General features: G+C 42.3%; 1 protein-coding gene across 8 annotated transcripts in view; it reads right to left on the bottom strand.

Annotated features, from left to right (window-relative positions):
• The window catches only part of ror2 (receptor tyrosine kinase-like orphan receptor 2), a 452,945-nt gene that overhangs the window by 10,227 nt on the left and 424,653 nt on the right, over positions 1 to 18,065 (bottom strand). For 7 of the 8 annotated variants that reach the window (XM_068030160.1, XM_068030157.1, XM_068030161.1 and 4 more), the window contains 2 exons: positions 17,680 to 17,934; positions 5,574 to 5,776 (listed from right to left, as the gene is read on the bottom strand). In XM_068030160.1, the coding sequence (XP_067886261.1) occupies positions 5,574 to 5,776; positions 17,680 to 17,934 (458 nt within the window). The remainder of the gene's footprint in view (positions 1 to 5,573; positions 5,777 to 17,679; positions 17,935 to 18,065) is intronic. The other variant, XM_068030155.1, reaches the window with a different exon arrangement.

The following is an 18,065-nucleotide window of genomic DNA, read 5'->3' on the forward strand; positions in this document are numbered from 1 at the left end:
TAACCTCGACTCCACTTTCCCGCCTAACCCTGATAATCTTTCACCCCCTTGCTTATCAAGAATATATCTACCTCTAACTTAAAAATATTTAAAAACTCTGCTTCCACTGCCTTTTGAGGAAGAGAGTTCCAAAGACTCACAACCCTCTGAGAGAAAAAAAATTCTCCTCATCTCTGTCTTAAATGGGCGACCCTTTATTTTTAAATAGTGACCCCTAGTTCTAGATTCTCCCACAACGGGAAACATCCTTTCCGCATCCACCCTGTCAAGATCCCTCGGGATCTTATATATTTCAGTCAAGTCACTTCTTACTCTTCTAAACTCCAGCAGGTACAAGCCTATCCTGTCCAACCTTTCTTCATAACACAACCTGCCCATTCCAGGTAGTGGGGAAAATGCTAGAATCTATTATAAAGGATGTTATAACTGGACACTTAGAAAATAATGGTAGAATTGGGCAGAGTCAACATGGATTTATGAAAGGGAAATCATGTTTGACCAACCTGATGGAGTTTTTTGAGGATGTAACTAGAAAAATAGATCAGGGGTAACTAGTGGATGTGGTACATTTGGATTTTCAGAGGCTTTCGATAAGGTCCCACACAGGTTAGTAAGCAAAATTATAACACATGGGATTAGGGGTAACATACAGGCATGGATTGAAAATTGGTTAACAGACAGAAAACAGAGAATAGAAATAGACAGGTCATTCTCAGATCGGCAGGCTGTGCCTAGTGGGGTGCTGCAAGGATCATTGCTTGAGCCCCAGCTCTTCATAATGTGGCGACCAAATGTAATATTTCCAAGTTTGCTGATGACACAAAAGTAGGTGGGAATGTGAGTTGTGAGGAAGATGCAAAGAGGCTTCATGGGGACTTAGACAGGTTAAGTAAGTGAGAAAGAACATGGCAGATGGAATATAAAGTGGAAAAATGTGAAGTTATCCACTTTGGTAGGTAAAACAGAAATGCAGTATATTTCTTAAATGGTGACATGTTGACAAGTGTTGATGTCCAAAGGGACCTGGGTGTCCTTGTTCATAAGTCACTAATTAGGACGGCAATTGGTATCTTGGACTTTATTGCAAGAGGATTTGAGTACAGGAGTAAAGAAGTCTTGCTGCAATTGTATAGAGCCTCGGTGAGACCGCACCTGGAGTATTGTGTACAGTTTTGGTCTCCTTATTTAAGGAAGGATATACTTGCCTTAGCGGGAGTGCAACGAAGGTTCACTAGACTGATTCCTGGGATGGTGAGATTGTCCTATGAGGAGAGATTGAACAGCAGCACAGTGGCGCAGTGGTTAGCACCGCAGCCTCACAGCTCCAGCGACCCGGGTTCAATTCTGGGCACTGCCTGTGTGGAGTTTGCAAGTTCTCCCTGTGTCTGCGTGTGTTTTCTCCGGGTGCTCCGGTTTCCTCCCACAAGCCAAAAGACTTGCAGGTTGGTAGGTAAATTGGCCATTATAAATTGCCCCTAGTATAGGTAGGTGGTGGGGAAATATAGGGACAGGTGGGGATGTGGTAGGAATATGGGATTAGTGTACGATTAGTATAAATGGGTGGTTGATGGTCGGCACAGACTCGGTGGGCCGAAGGGCCTGTTTCAGTGCTGTATCTCTAAACTAAACTAAACTAAACTATATTCACTAGAGTTTCGTAGAATGAGAGGTGATCTTATTGAAGCATATAAAATTCTTACAGGGATCAACAGGGTAGATGCAGGAATGAAGTTTCCCCTGGCTGTGGGGTGGGGTGGGGTGGGGTGGGGTGGCTCTCGAACCAGGAGATACAGTTTCAAAATAAGAGGTAGGCCGTTTAGGACTGAGATGATCAGGAATTTCTTCACTCAGAGGGTGTTGAATCTGTGGAATTCTCTACCCCAGAGGGCTGTCATTGAGTATGTTTAAGATAGATAGATTTCTAGATATTAAAGATATCAAGGGATATGGGGATTGTGCAGGAAAATGGCATTGAGGTAGAAGATCAGCCATGATCTAGTTAAATAGCAAAGCAGGCTCGAGGGGCTGAATGGCCTACTCCTCCTATTTCCTATGCCGGGGACACTACCCTGAGGAACTACCATAGGAATGCCTTGGGGCTGAAAACTAGCCTCCAATAACCACACCATCTTCCTCTGTGCTAGGTATGACTTCAGACAGTGGAGATTTCCCCCGATTCCTATTAACTTCAATTCAGGGATTCTTGGTGCCAAACTCAGTCAAATGCTGTCTTGATGTCAAGGACAGGCACTCTCATCGTACCTCTGGAATTCAGTTCTTTTGTCCATGTTTGAACCAAGGCTGTAAGAAGGTCTGTTGTGAAGTGATCCTAGCAGAACCCAAACCAGGCATCAGTAAGCAGGTTTTTGATGACTAAGTGCTGCTTAACAGCACTGGCAAGGACACCTTCCATCACTTTGCTGATGGGTGAGAGCAGACTGTTGGAGCAGTAATTGGCTGGATTGGATTTGTCCTGCTTTGTGTGGATGGAACATAGCTGGTCAATTTTCCACTTAGTTGGGTAGATGTCAGTGTTGTAACTGTACTTGAACATTTTGGATAATTTTGGAGCACAAGTTTCAGCAATACAGCCAGGATGTTGTCTGGGCTCCCTGCCTTTGTTGTATCCAGTTCGCTCAGCCATTTCTTGATATTGCGTGGAGTGAAATGAATTGGCTGAGGACAGGCATCTGTGGAACCTGAGGTGAGCCATCCTTGGACTAGGGGTGTGAGTTTGCTTGGTCAGTATGTTTCTCACGCAAACCGCTCCTTAGGAATATGCCATGTCTGGCTGATGAGATAAGAAGAGTGTTGTTGAAGCCTGATGTCTCTTTCTGTTGTTTCGCTGTACCAGCTGCAAGGCCAATGGTGAGATAGATATGTAGACGAAGGATTGAAAATTACTGTATCTTATTCGTTTAGAGCAAGAATTAAATTGTAATATTATTGGTGCTTTAGAATGCAAATTAAGGATTGAAATATTGTTGTAAGATTATTGGTTGCAGAATAGTATAATTGCCACTGTTTGACTGTAATTCTTTAGAACATTGCACTGAGTCTCAATGTGAGCTCTACTGTGTTTGTTCTCCTTGTGCACAAGTTAATAAAGTAGTTTGCGAGTACTCATCCGAGGAAGTTTGATTTATTTTGCTCTAGTTTCTTCCACACATCCATGATAGTGGGGACCACAGGAGGAGGCTGAGCTGGATCATCCACTTAGCATTTCTGGCTGAATATGGTTGGAAATGATTCAGCCTTGTCTTTTGTACTCACATGCTGGGCTCCACCATCAATTGAGGATGGGCATGTACACGGTGTTTCCTCCTCCCGTCATTTTAATTGTCCACCATCATTCATGGCTGGATGTGGCAGGAATGCAGAGCTTTGATCTGATCTGTTGTTTGTGGGATTACTTAGCTCTGCCAGTAGTCTGCTGCTTTGTATGCACATAAATCCTGTTTTCAGCTTCAGCAGGTTGGCATCTCATTTTTAAGTGTGCCTGGTGCTGCTCCTGGCATGTTCTTCTACACTCCTCATTGAACCAGGGTTGGTTGCCTGGTTTGATGATAGTGGTAGAGTGAGGGATATGCTGGGCCACAAGGTTACAGATTGTGGCAGAATACAATTCTGCTGCTGCGATAGCCCACAGGGTCTTGTGGATACCCAGTTTTGAGCAGCTTGATCTGTTCTGAATCTATTCAATTTACCACCGTATAGTGTCATACAACACAATGAAGGGTGTCCTCAATGTGAAAGATGGGACTTAGTCTCCACAAGGAATATGTGCTGGTCACTCCTACCAATAATATCTGGGACAGGTAGATTCATAGGGATGAGGTTCAAATAAGTTTTTTCCTCGTGTTTGTTCTCTCATTACCTAGCACAAGCCCAGTCTGGCAGCTTTATCCTTCAGGTCTCGGCTAGCATGGTCAGTAGTGGTGCTATCGAGCCACTTCTGGTGACGGTCATTGATGTCCCCCACCCAAAGTATATTCTGTGCCCTTCAGTGCTTCCAAGTGGTGCGCGACATGGAACAGTACTGAAAGCTCAGTTGAGGGATGGCGTTAGGAGCTGATCAGCAGATTTCCTTGCAGTGATGTCATGTGACTTCATGGGATCTGGAGTCAGTGTTGAGGACTCCGAGGGACACTCTCTCCCGACTGTACACCAATGTGCCGCCAACTCCAGTGGGTCTGCACTGCCGGCAGGACAGGACATACCAAAGGAACGTGATGGAGGAATCTGGGACATTGTATGAATCATAAGATCCTGCGATTTCAGCCCTTAGTAAATGGTATGTTTGCAAAGCTTCATTAGAGGTGATGATTATACGTCTGAGTAAAGGGAATGGTTGTGACAATGTGTGAATGTTAATCCTGAATTTGTTTTGCAAAAAGCCCTTGCATTTCAAAAATGTTTTACGTCTCATGACGTCAAGTACAAGATGATGCACACCTTAGGTACAGGTGGATCTTAGAAACAGATTACGCAAAATGGCATGGAGTATTTTGGTAGATCTGCTACATAATGAAGATTGCTTAAGTTCCCAAAACAGATCAATAGTGTTACACAGACTTGGGCACTCCTGAAGCTCCACTTCGCTGGAAGACCTTATGCTGAATTTCAATGTCAGGGTCAATTGCTTCACCAGGGTGGGCCTCATAAGGTTTCGCCAGTTCTTAAACAGCATGTGTTTCACTGAAGCCTTTTAAGCACATAAAGGAAGGAAATTCCTGCAAAAGCTTTGTAAATCCATCTGACATGCTCCCTGGTTGGGATGGTAGGGGTTTTGGGGGGGGGTAAGATTGGGATGGGTGGGCTGTGTGTGTGTTGGGGGTCAAACAGTGGGCTGAAGAGCCACACATGGTCCACCTTTCCCCCAACCCCCTGGCTTGGAATTTGAAGGTCCAGTCCAAACGGGGCAGAATTCTATCAGAGTAGGTCTTTGGCCCCTTTTCAGGGCACAAATGTAACTAATGCCCTCTCCAGCCCCAGAAATGTCAGGGATTAAGGTGTTCATCAACAATTGTAAACTCCTTCAAAATTGTAAGAATTTGGAATTAGACTATGTGCAGAACTTAAAGTATAGATGAGACAAACGATCTTCAGTTTAGCAGTACGTACTTAATGCAGCCCATGCAACACATAATGCTACTTGGAGTTCTATACATTTTTCATCCCAAAAAGTTTCAAAGCGCTTCAATTAATTACTTTTAAATAGCAATCACTGTTCTGCAGACAAATAGCCATTCTGAACCAGCAATTTCCACATATGGTTATGTGATGAATGACCAGTTCCTGTTGGTCCGGCAAGCTCCAAATTCTTCTTTATAATTCAATTCGATTGCAAATGCTCATTTTCACAGCAGCATCAAATAACAGGAGCTTGATTTAATATCCCTCCACAAAGACGGTACCTCCAGTAACAGAGGACTCGATCACCACTGCACTGGAGTGTAGGCTATATTCTGCACATAAACACACAGGCTTGACTGCCACCAAGTCAAACTGACATGTGATCTGAAAATCATGTAACAATGTTAAAATGTTATATGACATTAGTGTAAAATTACCTGTTTGTGAGGGCTGATAAGTGGCATTTCCATATCCTGACTGGGAGATGCCATCAGCTGGCGCCTCTGCGGAGAAGGTGTAGATGCCTTGTGTTTGTTTCGACACATACAGATTAGGAAAAATAGCAAAGCAATGACTAGTGGAATGGCAATGCTGGGGACAAGTATGTAGAGGATCTCCATTTTGCTATTTTCACTTGGATCTGCAGAAATAAACAGGTAAATATGCTGTTGCTATTATTCTGCTCAGGAGCCTTACTACAGCACCCCTTTTAAATATGAACTGAAATAACCATAAATATCTTTTCATTTACTTAAAGACTTTTGTTTTAATAATGTGTTGAAAAGATAGCTGAAGAAGTTTTTTTATTCTTTTATGGGATATGGATGTCACTGGCAAGGCCAGCATTTACTGGCCATCCCTAATTGCCCTTGAAAAAATTGTGGTGAGCTGCCTTCTTGAACCGCTGCTGTCCATAGCAGTTTAGTACAAATGGCTTGTAAGTTATTGAGAACTCTTGAGGGAGCTGAGATAGGACACAGTTAGACCCAGAAACACTGTAGGCAAACAACTACTATGATATTTAGTCATCTTCTTTATAATATCTACCCGAGTGTCCACTCTAACCCAATTCTTCCATTGAGGTTTTCAGAGTTTACTAACATATTGTTTTGTAAAAAAGACAAAAAGAAATAAAAGGAAGTTAGTGTTCATATAGTTTCACAATTTAATTTTGAGAAAACCTGACTGATGGTAACATAACTGTTCAAATCATAAGCTACAGTAACTGTCAATAACAATTTAAAGCACGTATATGAAGTTTCTAGTCAAGTAGCAAAATAACTGACAAAAATGTAAGTTGAGGGAAAAAAAGAGGAAGAAATGCTATTAAAATAACAACATAATTTCAGCCATTTCTATTTATCAATCATCTATCAACATTTCAAGTCTCCAAACTTACTGTTTCAGGAACTTAACTAATTATTTTGGTAACTGCTCTGCAAAATATCTCATTGTTAGCTCCCCCACAATCTCTGCATGAAATAAGAGCTTTGTATCTTAGATAGTTTTACAGATATATTAGCTTGGTCATAAGATTACATCACTATGAACTATTTGAGTAAATGTAAGCAATTAAACCATTACTTTAAGATATCCTTTTAAATCACATGAAATCTCTTACTTTCCCTGTTAATTGGTATACTATTCATCTGACATCACACCATGGGTGAACCAGAGCTTCATCCAGTTGACCATCGAGAAAACTGAAATCATCTCATTTGGTACTTGACAAAGCTCCATATCCTTATCCTCACCAACATCTCCAACCCCTTCCTAAGCAGATGATGAAAAATCTTGGTGTCTTAATAGGGCCAGAGCAGAGTTTCAAACCCATCATTATGACTACATACTTTGAAACATTGCCTGCTTCTACCCCTATCTTACTCCCATTGCCACTAAAACTCACATCCATACTTTCATTACCTTGATGCAGTTCTCAAACATCCTGGTCTCTCACTTCTCAGGCTCCTCCATAAACAAACTCCAACTTATCCAAAATTCCATTATCTGCATCCTCTCCTACCTTAATCCTCGCTTGCTAATCACCTCTATCCTTTCAATCTCCACTGGCTCCTCCTCTTCTAATGCACAGAATTTAAAATCCTCATTTTGAATTTACAAATCCTATTCATGGCCTCACTCCATCCCATCTCTCCAACCTCCTCCAGCTCTGCATCCCAACCCACACCCTCTAATTGTCCGACTATGTGCATTCTTTCTCCTTCTCCCCAGTGTTCCTTATTTGGTGGCAGACCTATTATATACCATCTTGAACTGCCTTCCTAAACATCTGTGCTATACTCCAATCTTTAAAGACCTTTTTGACCTGGTTTTTGGTTAGCTCTCCTAATTATCCTACTCACGCTCAGTCTGTTCTCTCATTCTTGAAACACTTTGGCTCATTTTATTACATTAAAGGCACTAAACAAATACAAGTTGTTGTAATGCCTTACTTTCTTTCTTTAACTCTGTTGTGGTGCCCTCCAGTGGTCAATTCAATACTGTAGCAAAATCAGGACTGTATAAACTATGCAGTGCTATATTGTCAATGATTGATCATCAAGCAACATTGTTTTTTCAGTCATCCAATTTCATCTTTTGTCTCTCATTAGAATCATAGAATGATAAACACTGAAAGAGGCCATTCTGTCCATGGTGCTTGCTCTTTAGTAGGTGTATCCAATGAGTTCTTTCCCCATTGCCTTGCAATTTTCTTTTCTTCAAGTATTTATCCAACTCTCAATTGAAAGTTACTATTGAATCTGCTTCCACCATCTTTTCAGGTAGTGTATTTTATAACAACTCAACGTGTAAATTTCTTTCCCCTTATGTCGCCTCTGGTTCTTTTGCCAATCACCTTAATTCTGTGTCCTCTGGTTATCAAACCTTCTGCCACTGGAATCAGTTTCCCTTTATTTACTCTATCAAACCCTTAAAAATTTTGAACACCTATCAAATCTCCCTTTAACCCTCTCTGCTCTAAGGAGAACCATCCCAGTTTCTTGGGTATCTCCATGTATCTGAAGTCTTTCATCATTGCCACCATTCCAGTAAATCTTCTCTGCACCCTCGATAAATTCTTGACATCCTTCCTAAAGTGCGCTGCTCAGAATTTTCCAGATGAGGCCTAACCAATATTTTATATTGATTCAGCATAACTTCCTTACATTTGTATTCTATACCTCTATTAATAAAGTCAAGGATTCAATATGCCTTTTCAACAGTCTTCTCAACTTAAAAGCAAAATACTGCAGATGCTGGAAATCTGAAATAAAAACAGAAAGTGCTGAAATCATCAGGACAGCTTTGTTATTTAATCTCTCCTGCCCTCTGCCCTATCAAACACATTTCCCTTTGTTCTCTTCCTCACTCCCCTTACCAAGCCCACCCCACTTCACTTGCTTAAAACCTAGTTCTTTTCTAACCTTTGCCAGTTCTGATCAAAGGCCACAGACCTGAAACATTAACTCTGTTTCTCTCTCCACAGATGCTGCCTGACCTGCTGAGTAATTTCTGTTTTTATTTCAGTCTTCTCAACTTGTTGTACCACCTTCAAAGATATGTGTACATACAGCCCCAAGTCTGTTCCTGCATCCCCTTTAAATTTGTACCATTTAGTTTATAGTGCCTTGCCTCTCCTCATCTTTCTACTAAAATGTATCACTTCACGCTTCTCTTGCCCCGCTTGTGGAAATATGTCTACTCTGTACTCAAACCATCTCAATCTTTGAAGGCCTGTCATTGTTCAATTACTGTTTTGCATCCCAATTTTTGATTTCAATCCACCTGAGCTAGATCCCTTTTCAATGCATGGAAATTGATCCTCCTCCAGTTCGAGCATTTTTACAGTTGCATGTACCTTGTTCTTTTCTATAACTATTCTAAAGCTGATGATGTTATGATTACTGTTTCCCAAATGCTCTCCACTATAACATGCTCCTCTTCATTTCCCAGAACCAGAGCCAGAACTGTTTCCTTCCTCATTTGGCTGGAATCACATTGATCAAGAAAGATCTCTTGTACATATTTCAGGAATTCCTCCCCCTCTTTACCCTTTAAACTGTTACCATCCCAGTCTATATTCAGATAATTGTAGTTCCCCCATTATCACTACTCTGTAGTTTTTGCATCTTTCTGTAATCTGCCTGCAAATTTGCTGCTTTATCTCCTTCCCACTATTTGGTGGCCTATACTATACACCCAGTAAAAGAATAGCTCCTCTGTTGTTGCTTAATTCTAACTAAATAGATTCTATCTTTCACCTCTTAACTACATCATTGCCTCTGAGTCAGAAGGTTCTGGGTTCAAGTTCCACTCCTGAGACTTGAGCATAAAAATCTAGGCTGACACTCCAGTGCAGTACTGAGGGAGTGCTGCACTATTGAAGGTGCCATCTTTTGGTTGAGCCATTAAACCTGTCTGCTCTCTCACATGGAATAAAAGATACTATGACACTATTTTGAAGAAGAGTAGGGAGTTGTCTCCGGTATCCTGGCCAATATTTATCCCTCAATCAACATCACTGAAACAGATTATCTGGTCATTTTCACATTGCTGTTGTGGGAGCTTGCTGTGTGCAAATTGTCTCCGTATTTCCTACATTACAATAATGACCACACTTCAAAAGTACTTCATTTGCTGTAAAGCACTTTGGGATGCTGAGGTTGTGCAACGTGCTATATAAATGCAAATCTTTTCCTTTCTCAGTTCTTTTATAATTATTTTGATCAATACTGCAACAGCTCCCCTTTTTTCCTTCCCTATTTTTTCTGAATACCTTACAGCCAGGAATAAATTTAGATTTTTTAGATTTAGAGATACAGCACTGAAACAGGCCCTTCGGCCCACCGAGTCTGTGCCGAACATTAACCACCCATTTATACTAATCCTACACTAATCCCATATTCCTACCACATCCTCACCTGTCCCTAGATTCCCCTACCACCTACCTATACTAGTGGCAATTTATAATGGCCAATTCACCTATCTAGATTCCCCAACTGGCAGAAACAATCTCTCAGCTTCTATCCTATCAAGGTATGTCTCAATTAGATCACCTCTCATTCTTCTAAACTCTAAAAGAAGAAATTTACAGGGCTACAGGGAAAAGGGACTAGCTGAGTTGCTCTTATAGGGAACTGCGTAGACACGGCAGGCTGAATGGCCTCCTTCTGTATGTAACCATTCTATGATTCTAAGACGCTGTGTAAATTTAGGCTTCTCTTTCAAATCCAAAACAAAAGTGGGCCATGAACCCACAACCTTCTGACTAAGATGACAGTGCTGCCAACTGTTAATTATTTTGACCCTTACTACTGTACAGCATTTTCAAATTAGTTAACATATGCAACTGCTGAAAGTGGTCTACAGGTCATTTAGTTCTGCAATAACCATCAAGAATACAGCAGATGGAAATTGGTGAGCACACGAGGTGAATGATAATCAAGTTCCCAATCCTGCCATTCCTTGAGCCAGTTCGTGGCGACTTGTGTCTGAAGCTCACCAACCTTATGTACTGCACTAAGCGAATTTATGCACATGTACTCTCAACCCATCTTAAACTGCCTCCCATTTGCCTCCCCCACCAGTCTCATCCCTCCTAATACTGAACAATTCTTTATTGCTAATTGTGTTTTCCAGTCCTCTGTGCACCTTGCTTCTCCTCTTTAATGTTTCATCCTGTTGCCCATCTCCCTGCCAAATTAGTTTAAATCCTCTCCACAGCACCAGTTAAACTCCCTGTGAGAACACTGATCCTATCTCTGTTGAGGTGCAACCAATCCACCTTGAACAGCTCCCTTATGCCCAGAATTGGTTCTGATATCTCAGGAACCTGCAGCCCTGCCTCTTACACCATTTCTCTAGCCATGCATTAACCTGTCTCATCCTATTAATCCTATACTCACTAGCCTGTGGCACTGGGAGTAATTCAAATGTTACTACTTTGGAGAACCTACTTTTTAAACCTTCTCCCTCGTTCCTTAAACTCTGTCTGCAGAACCTTAACCCTTTTCCTGCTTTCCACATGGACCATGACTTTTGCCCTGTACTTATGCCCCTCGAGCCTCCTGACATTATTTTCACAACGATCTGATTTAGTTTCAAACTCACGTGTAAAAGTGGGACATTTAAACTGTGACCCACAGCCCATGGGCTGTGCACAGACAAAACTCTGCCAATTTATTTTACATGCCACAGCATTTGCCTTTCTAAATTTTGTGAGCCTGTTGGTTTTGGAATGGTAAATAAGAACTTAAGAAGTAGGAGCAGGAGTAGGCCATTTGGTCCCTTCAGCCTGCTACACCATTTAATACGATTGTGGCTGATCTGATTGTGGCCTTAACTCCATTTTCCTGCCTGCCCTACATAACCCCTGACTCCCTTGTAGATCAAAAATCTGTCTGACTCAGCCTTGAATATATTCAATGACTCAGCCTCCACTGCTCTCTGGGGAAGAGAATTCCAAAGATTAACAACCTTATGACAGAAGAAATTCCTCCTCATCTCCATCTTAAATGGCAGACCCCTAATTCTGAAACTCTGCCCCCTAGTTCTAGATTCCCCCACGAGGTGAAACATCCTCTCAACAACTACCCCGTCAAGCCCGCTCAGAATCTTATATGTTTCAATAAGTTCACCCCTCATTCTTCTAAACTCCAATGAGTATGAGTATAGGCCCAACCTGCTCAACCTTTCCTCATAAGATAACCCCTTCATCCCCGAAATCAGAGTTGTAAACCTTCTCTGAACTGCAGAACCTTAACCCTTTTCCTGGTTTTCACATGGACCATGACTTTTGCACTGTATTTATGCCCCTCAAGCCTCCTGTCATTATTTTCACAATGATATGATTTGGTTTCAAATTCATGTGTAAAGATGGGATTTTTAATCTGTGATCCACAGCCCATGGACTGTGTACAAGCAAAACTCTGCCAATTTATTTTACATGCCACCGCATTTGCCTTTCTCAATGCAAGTATATCACTCTTTAAATAATGAGACCAAAATTGTGTGCAGTACTCGAGGTGCGGTCTCTGTACAGTTGAAGCAAGACTTTCCTAGTTTTATGCTCCATCTACCTTGCGGGCCAACATTTCATTTGTCTTCTTAACTCCTTGCTGTACCAGCATGGTAACTTTTTGTGATTCATTTATGAGGACACCCAGATCCCGCTGTACTGCAGCATTCTACAGTCTCTCTCCATTTAAATAATAATTTGCTTGTCTAGTCTTCCCGCCAAAGTGGATAACCTCACATTTTCCACATTATTCTCCATCTGCCAAATTTTTGCCCACTCACTTAACCTATTTATATCCCTTTACAAACTCTGTATCCTCCTCACAAAATGCCTTTTGGAAATCCAAATACACGACATCTACTGATTACCCTTTATCTACCTTACTCATTACATCCTCAAAGAACTCTAAATAAATCTGTCAAACACGATTTCCCTTTCATAGAACCATGTTGACTCTGCTTGATTGTATTGTGATTTTTTAAATGTCCTGTGACGACTTCTTTCATGATGAATTCCAGCATCTTCCCAATTACAGATGTTCAGCGAATTAGCCTATAGCTTCCTGCTTTCTGTCTCCCTCCTTTCTTGAATAGGGGCATTAGATTTGTGGTTTTCCAATCTGATGGGATCTTTCCAGGAATTTTGAAAGATTACAATCAATGCACCCACTATCTCTGCAGCCACTTCTTTTAAGATCCTATGATGCAGGCTATCAGATCCAGGGACTTGTCAGCCTTTAGTCCCATTAGTTTTCCCAGTATTGTCTGTTCTCAGCACTGTTTTCTCATTGTTGACTAATTCCTAGACCTATCACTGAGGAAGCGATGTTGCTGAACAAAGCTTTTAAAACAGCTGGCATGTTAAATTCAAAATGGAATACAAAATATAGAGTGGGTGAGTAGATTCAGTTAAAGAAAATCTGGGAGACTGAAGGCAGAGCACATTAGAGATAGAAAGAGCAGGACATTGGAGAGACGAGGGCAACACACTGGCAAAAGCAGACTGGGGACTGCAGCTCAATACATTCAAAGAACAATACAGCACAGGAACAGGCCATTTGGCCCTCCAAGCCTGCGCCGATCTTGATGCCTGCCTAAACTAAAACCTTCTGCACTTCTGGGAACCGTATCCCTCTATTCCCATCCTATTCATGTATTTGTCAAGATGCCTCTTAAATGTCATTATCGTACCTGCTTCCACCATCTCCCCCGGCAGCAAGTTCCAGGCACTCACCACCCTCTGTGTAAAGAACTTGCCTCGCACATCCCCTCTAAACTTTGCCCCTCACACCTTAAACCTATGTCCCCTAGTAACTGACTCTTCCACCCTGGGAAAAAGCTTCTGACTATCCACTCTGTCCATGCCACTCATAACTTTGTAAACCTCTATCATGTCACCCCTCCACCTCCGTCGTTCCAGTGAAAACAATCCGAGTTTATCCAACCTCTCCTCATAGCTAATGCCCTACAGACCAGGCAACATCCTGGTAAACCTCTTCTGTACCCTCTCTAAAGCCTCCACGTCCTTCTGGTAGTGTGGCGGCCAGAATTGCATGCAATATTCTAAGTGTGGCTTGACTAAAGTTCTGTACAGCTGCAGCATGACTTGCCAATTTTTATACTCTATGCCGCGACCGATGAAGGCAAGCATGCCGTATGCCTTCTTGACTACCTTAACCACCTGCGTTGCCACTTTCAGTGACCTGTGGACCTGTACGCCCTGATCTCTCTGCCTGTCAATACTCCTAAGGGTTCTGCCATTTACTGTATACTTCCCACCTGCATTAGATCTTCCAAAATGCATTACCTCACATTTGTCCGGATTAAACCCCATCTGTCATTTCTCCGCCCAAGTATCCAACCGATCTATATCCTGCTGTATCCTCTGACAATCCTCATCACTATCTGCAACTCCACCAACCTTTGTGTCGTCCGCAAACTTACTAATGAAACCAGCTACATTTTCCTCCAAATCATTTATATAAACTACAAAGAGCAAAGGTCCCAGCACTGATCCCTGCGGAACACCACTAGTCACATCCCTCCATTCAGAAAAGCACCCTTCCACTGCTACCCTCTGTCTTCTATGACAGAGCCAGTTCTGTATCCATCTTGCCAGCTCCCCTCTGATCCCGTGTGACTTCACCTTTTGTACCAGTCTGCCATGAGGGACCTTGTCAAAGGCTTTACTGAAGTCCACATAGATAACATCCACTGCCCTTCCTTCATCAATCATCTTTGTCACTTCCTCAAAAAACTCAATCAAATTAGTGAGACACGACCTCCCCTTCACAAAACCATGCTGCCTCTCGCTAATAAGTTTGTTTGTTTCCAAATGGGAGTAAATCCTGTCCCGAAGTATCCTCTCTAATAATTTCCCTACCATTGATGTAAGGCTCACTGGCCTATAATTCCTGGATTATCCTTGCTACCCTTCTTAAACAAAGGAACAACATTGGCTATTCTCCAGTCCTCTGGGACCTCACCTGTAGCCAATGAGGATGCAAAGATTTCTGTCAAGGCCCCAGCAATTTCTTCCCTTGCCTCCCTTAGTATTCTGGGGTAGATCCCATCAGGCCCTGGGGACTTATCTACCTTAATGCTTTGCAAGACACCCAACACCACCACCTTTTTGATAATGAAATGACTGAGACTATCTACACTCCCTTCCCTCGGCTCATCATCCACCAAGTCCTTCTCTTTGGTGAATACTGATGCAAAGTACTCATTTCGTACCTCGCCCATTTCCTCTGGTTCCACACATAGATTCCCTTCTCTGTCCTTGAGCGGGCGAACCCTTTCCCTAGTTACCCTCTTGCTCTTTATATATGTACAAAAAGCCTTGAGATTATCCTTAATCCTGTTTGCCAATGACTTTTCATGACCCCTTTTAGCCCTCCTGACTCCTTGCTCAAGTTCCTTTCTACTGTCTTTATATTCCTCAAGGGATTCATCTGTTCCCAGCCTTCCAGCCCTTACGAATGCTTCCTTTTTCTTTTTGACTCGGCCCACAATATCCCGCGTTATCCAAGGTTCCCGAAACTTGCCAAACTTATCCTTCTTCCTCACAGGAACATGCTGGTCCTAGATTCTAATCAACTGACATTTGAAAGACTCCCACATGTCAGATGTTGATTTACACTCAAACAGCCGCCCCCAATCTAAATTCTTCAGTTCCTGCCTAATATTGTTATAATTAGCCTTCCCCCAATTTAGCACCTTCACCCGAGGACTACTCTCATCCTTATCCACAAGTACCTTAAAACTTATGGAATTATGGTCACTGTTCCTGAAATGCTCCCCGACTGAAACTTCGACCACCTGGCCGGGCTCATTCCCCAATACCAGGTCCAGTACGGCCCCATCCCTAGTTGGACTCTCTACGAATTGTTTCAAGAAGCCCTCCTGGATGCTCCTTACAAATTCTGCCCCATCCAAGCACTAAGTGAGTCCCAGTCAATATAGGGAAAGTTAAAATCACCCACCACTACAACCCTGTTACCTTTACATCTTTCCAAAATCTGTCTACATATCTGCTCCTCTACCTCCCGCTGGCTGTTGGGAGGCCTGTAGAAAACCCCCAACATCGTACTGCACCCTTCCTATTCCTGAGCTCCACCCATATTGCCTTGCTGCATGACCCCTCCGAGGTGTCCTCCCGCAGTACAGCTGTGATATTTTCCTGAACAAGTAATGCAACTCCCCCACCCCTTTTGCATCCCCCTCTATCCCGCCTGAAGCTTCTAAATCCTGGAACATTTAGCTGCCAATCCTGTCCTTCCCTCAACTAAGTCTCTGTAATAGCAACAACATCATAGTTCCAAGTACTAATCCAAGCTCTAAGTTCATCTGCCTTACCTGTTTTACTTCTCGCATTGAAACAAATGCACTTCAAACCACCAGTCCCGCTGTGCTCCGCAACATCTCCCTGCCTGCTCTTCCTCTTAGTCTTACTGGCCTTATTTACTAGTTCCCCCTCATTTATTTCATTTGCTGTCCTACTGCTCTGGTTCCCACCCCCCTGCCACACTAGTTTAAACCCTCCCGAGTGACGCTAGCAAACCTCGCAGCCAGGATATTTGTGCCCCTCCAGTTTAGATGCGACCCGTCCTTCTTGTACATGTCCCATCTGTCCCTGAAGAGATCCCAATGGTCCAGATATCTGAAACCCTCCCTTCTACACCAGCTGTTCAGCCACGTGTTTAGCTGCACTATCTTCCTATTTCTAGCCTCACTGGCACTTGGCACAGGGAGTAATCCCGGGATTACAACCGTAGAGGTCCTGTCTTTTAACTTTCTACCTAACTCCCTAAACTTCCCCTGCTCCGGTTTAGTGGAGGGTATTAACCAAGTGGCAGCAGATTTCAGGAGACACACTGAAATCACCAGAGCACAGATAGGTATGGGCCAATGATGTAGCATTATCAGTCCTAATGACTGAAAATTTTCTAATCTAAATTGAAATATTCCATCAGTTTGGTGTTTTCTATAGTTGTAAAAATGTGGCTTATGAGACTCCATGAAATGTAGCTAAATGGCATATTACAAAATGAATTATTAATATTTGAGCCAATGTATAAATTACGTTAATTTTAGCACCCAATGTTAATTTTATCTTTAAAATCCTGACTAGAAGCTTTGAGGGATGACCCTTGCACATCTTCTGTTTAAGATTTATTATTTGGTGCAGAATTACCTATAGATTAAATATTGAAGAAACTGATTGTCTGTTGGAAGTACGTTTCAATTTATTTAATCAAAATTCTCACTCTTCTCATTCTTATCCCTCACCCCATGCACCATTCTACAACCAAAATGGTGAACAAGCAACCTTCTGCTAAACCTTTGCCATTGCTACTCTCAGCCAGTTGTAAGGATATGCACAACAGCAGCTCAGCGTGATTTTCCCTTGCATTTCTTTACTGTTGGGGGTAAAAAGCCCCAACTGCTACTTGGTATCTTCACCCAAGAGCACAGTTGAACCCACCAGATGAATATTGGCACTAAGAAATGGAAAACTTTCCCATTTAGGCATTCATAGTTGGCATCAAGCAATTCTGGATCAGGAATAACATGATCTAAATGCAGAATATGGCTCCCTCCACTCAGCCCAGGTCTCAGAATAGTACTTCCTACTGCACCAGTGTGGCATTTTTCATTCCCTTTCACTAGCCATCCTTGTGACTACCCTGAATGTGATTGCCAAATTAGGGGTAGTTCTGCAGTGTCTCCCATGCTTAGTTTAATCCCGTCAGCGCGGGTTGTGGTCAAACTAAGTCCCAAAGATGGGGTGGGGGGGAGGGAGCGGCAGGTAGTAATGCTAACCCAGTCCACCACCTTATCCCTCATGAATGATAGATTGCCTTTCATTTATATTGTTTATGTTCAAATAACATGCATTTCATTAAAGGTGAATTCACTATTATATCGTAGAATGTTTAATGTCCAGTACCACATCATCAAAATGCCAATATATGGTTTTATGGCACAGATTGTATTATCATGAAACAGGCTAGTCAAGCTTACGGCAGGCAGGGATATCACAGAGTTCAAGACGAGCTTCGCTCTGTGTGTAGCACCATGGTCCATCCATTTGTCCACCTGGATTTCGACAGTAAGCATGGCCACCTCCAAGTTCTGGATACTCCAAGCTGCTGAACTGATGAGCATGGGGATACTGGGAATTCCACAACTGGCACTTGTATCCTGATTTAGTCATGCTGACAGTTCCTCTGTAATCTGCTCCACTTCCATTATAGCATTTATGATCTGTATGGCCAACTTAAACAAAGATACACTTAGCATATAGAGCATACCAGACTTAACAAAAGTATGTTTCATTCAAAAATCAGAATCCCAATCCCATTTACTTCTACAATTAATGCTAGTTCTTCTGTCATACATTCTTCAAT

The sequence above is a fragment of the Heterodontus francisci genome, chromosome 4, assembly GCF_036365525.1.
Source record: "Heterodontus francisci isolate sHetFra1 chromosome 4, sHetFra1.hap1, whole genome shotgun sequence".
NCBI lineage: Eukaryota > Metazoa > Chordata > Chondrichthyes > Heterodontiformes > Heterodontidae > Heterodontus > Heterodontus francisci.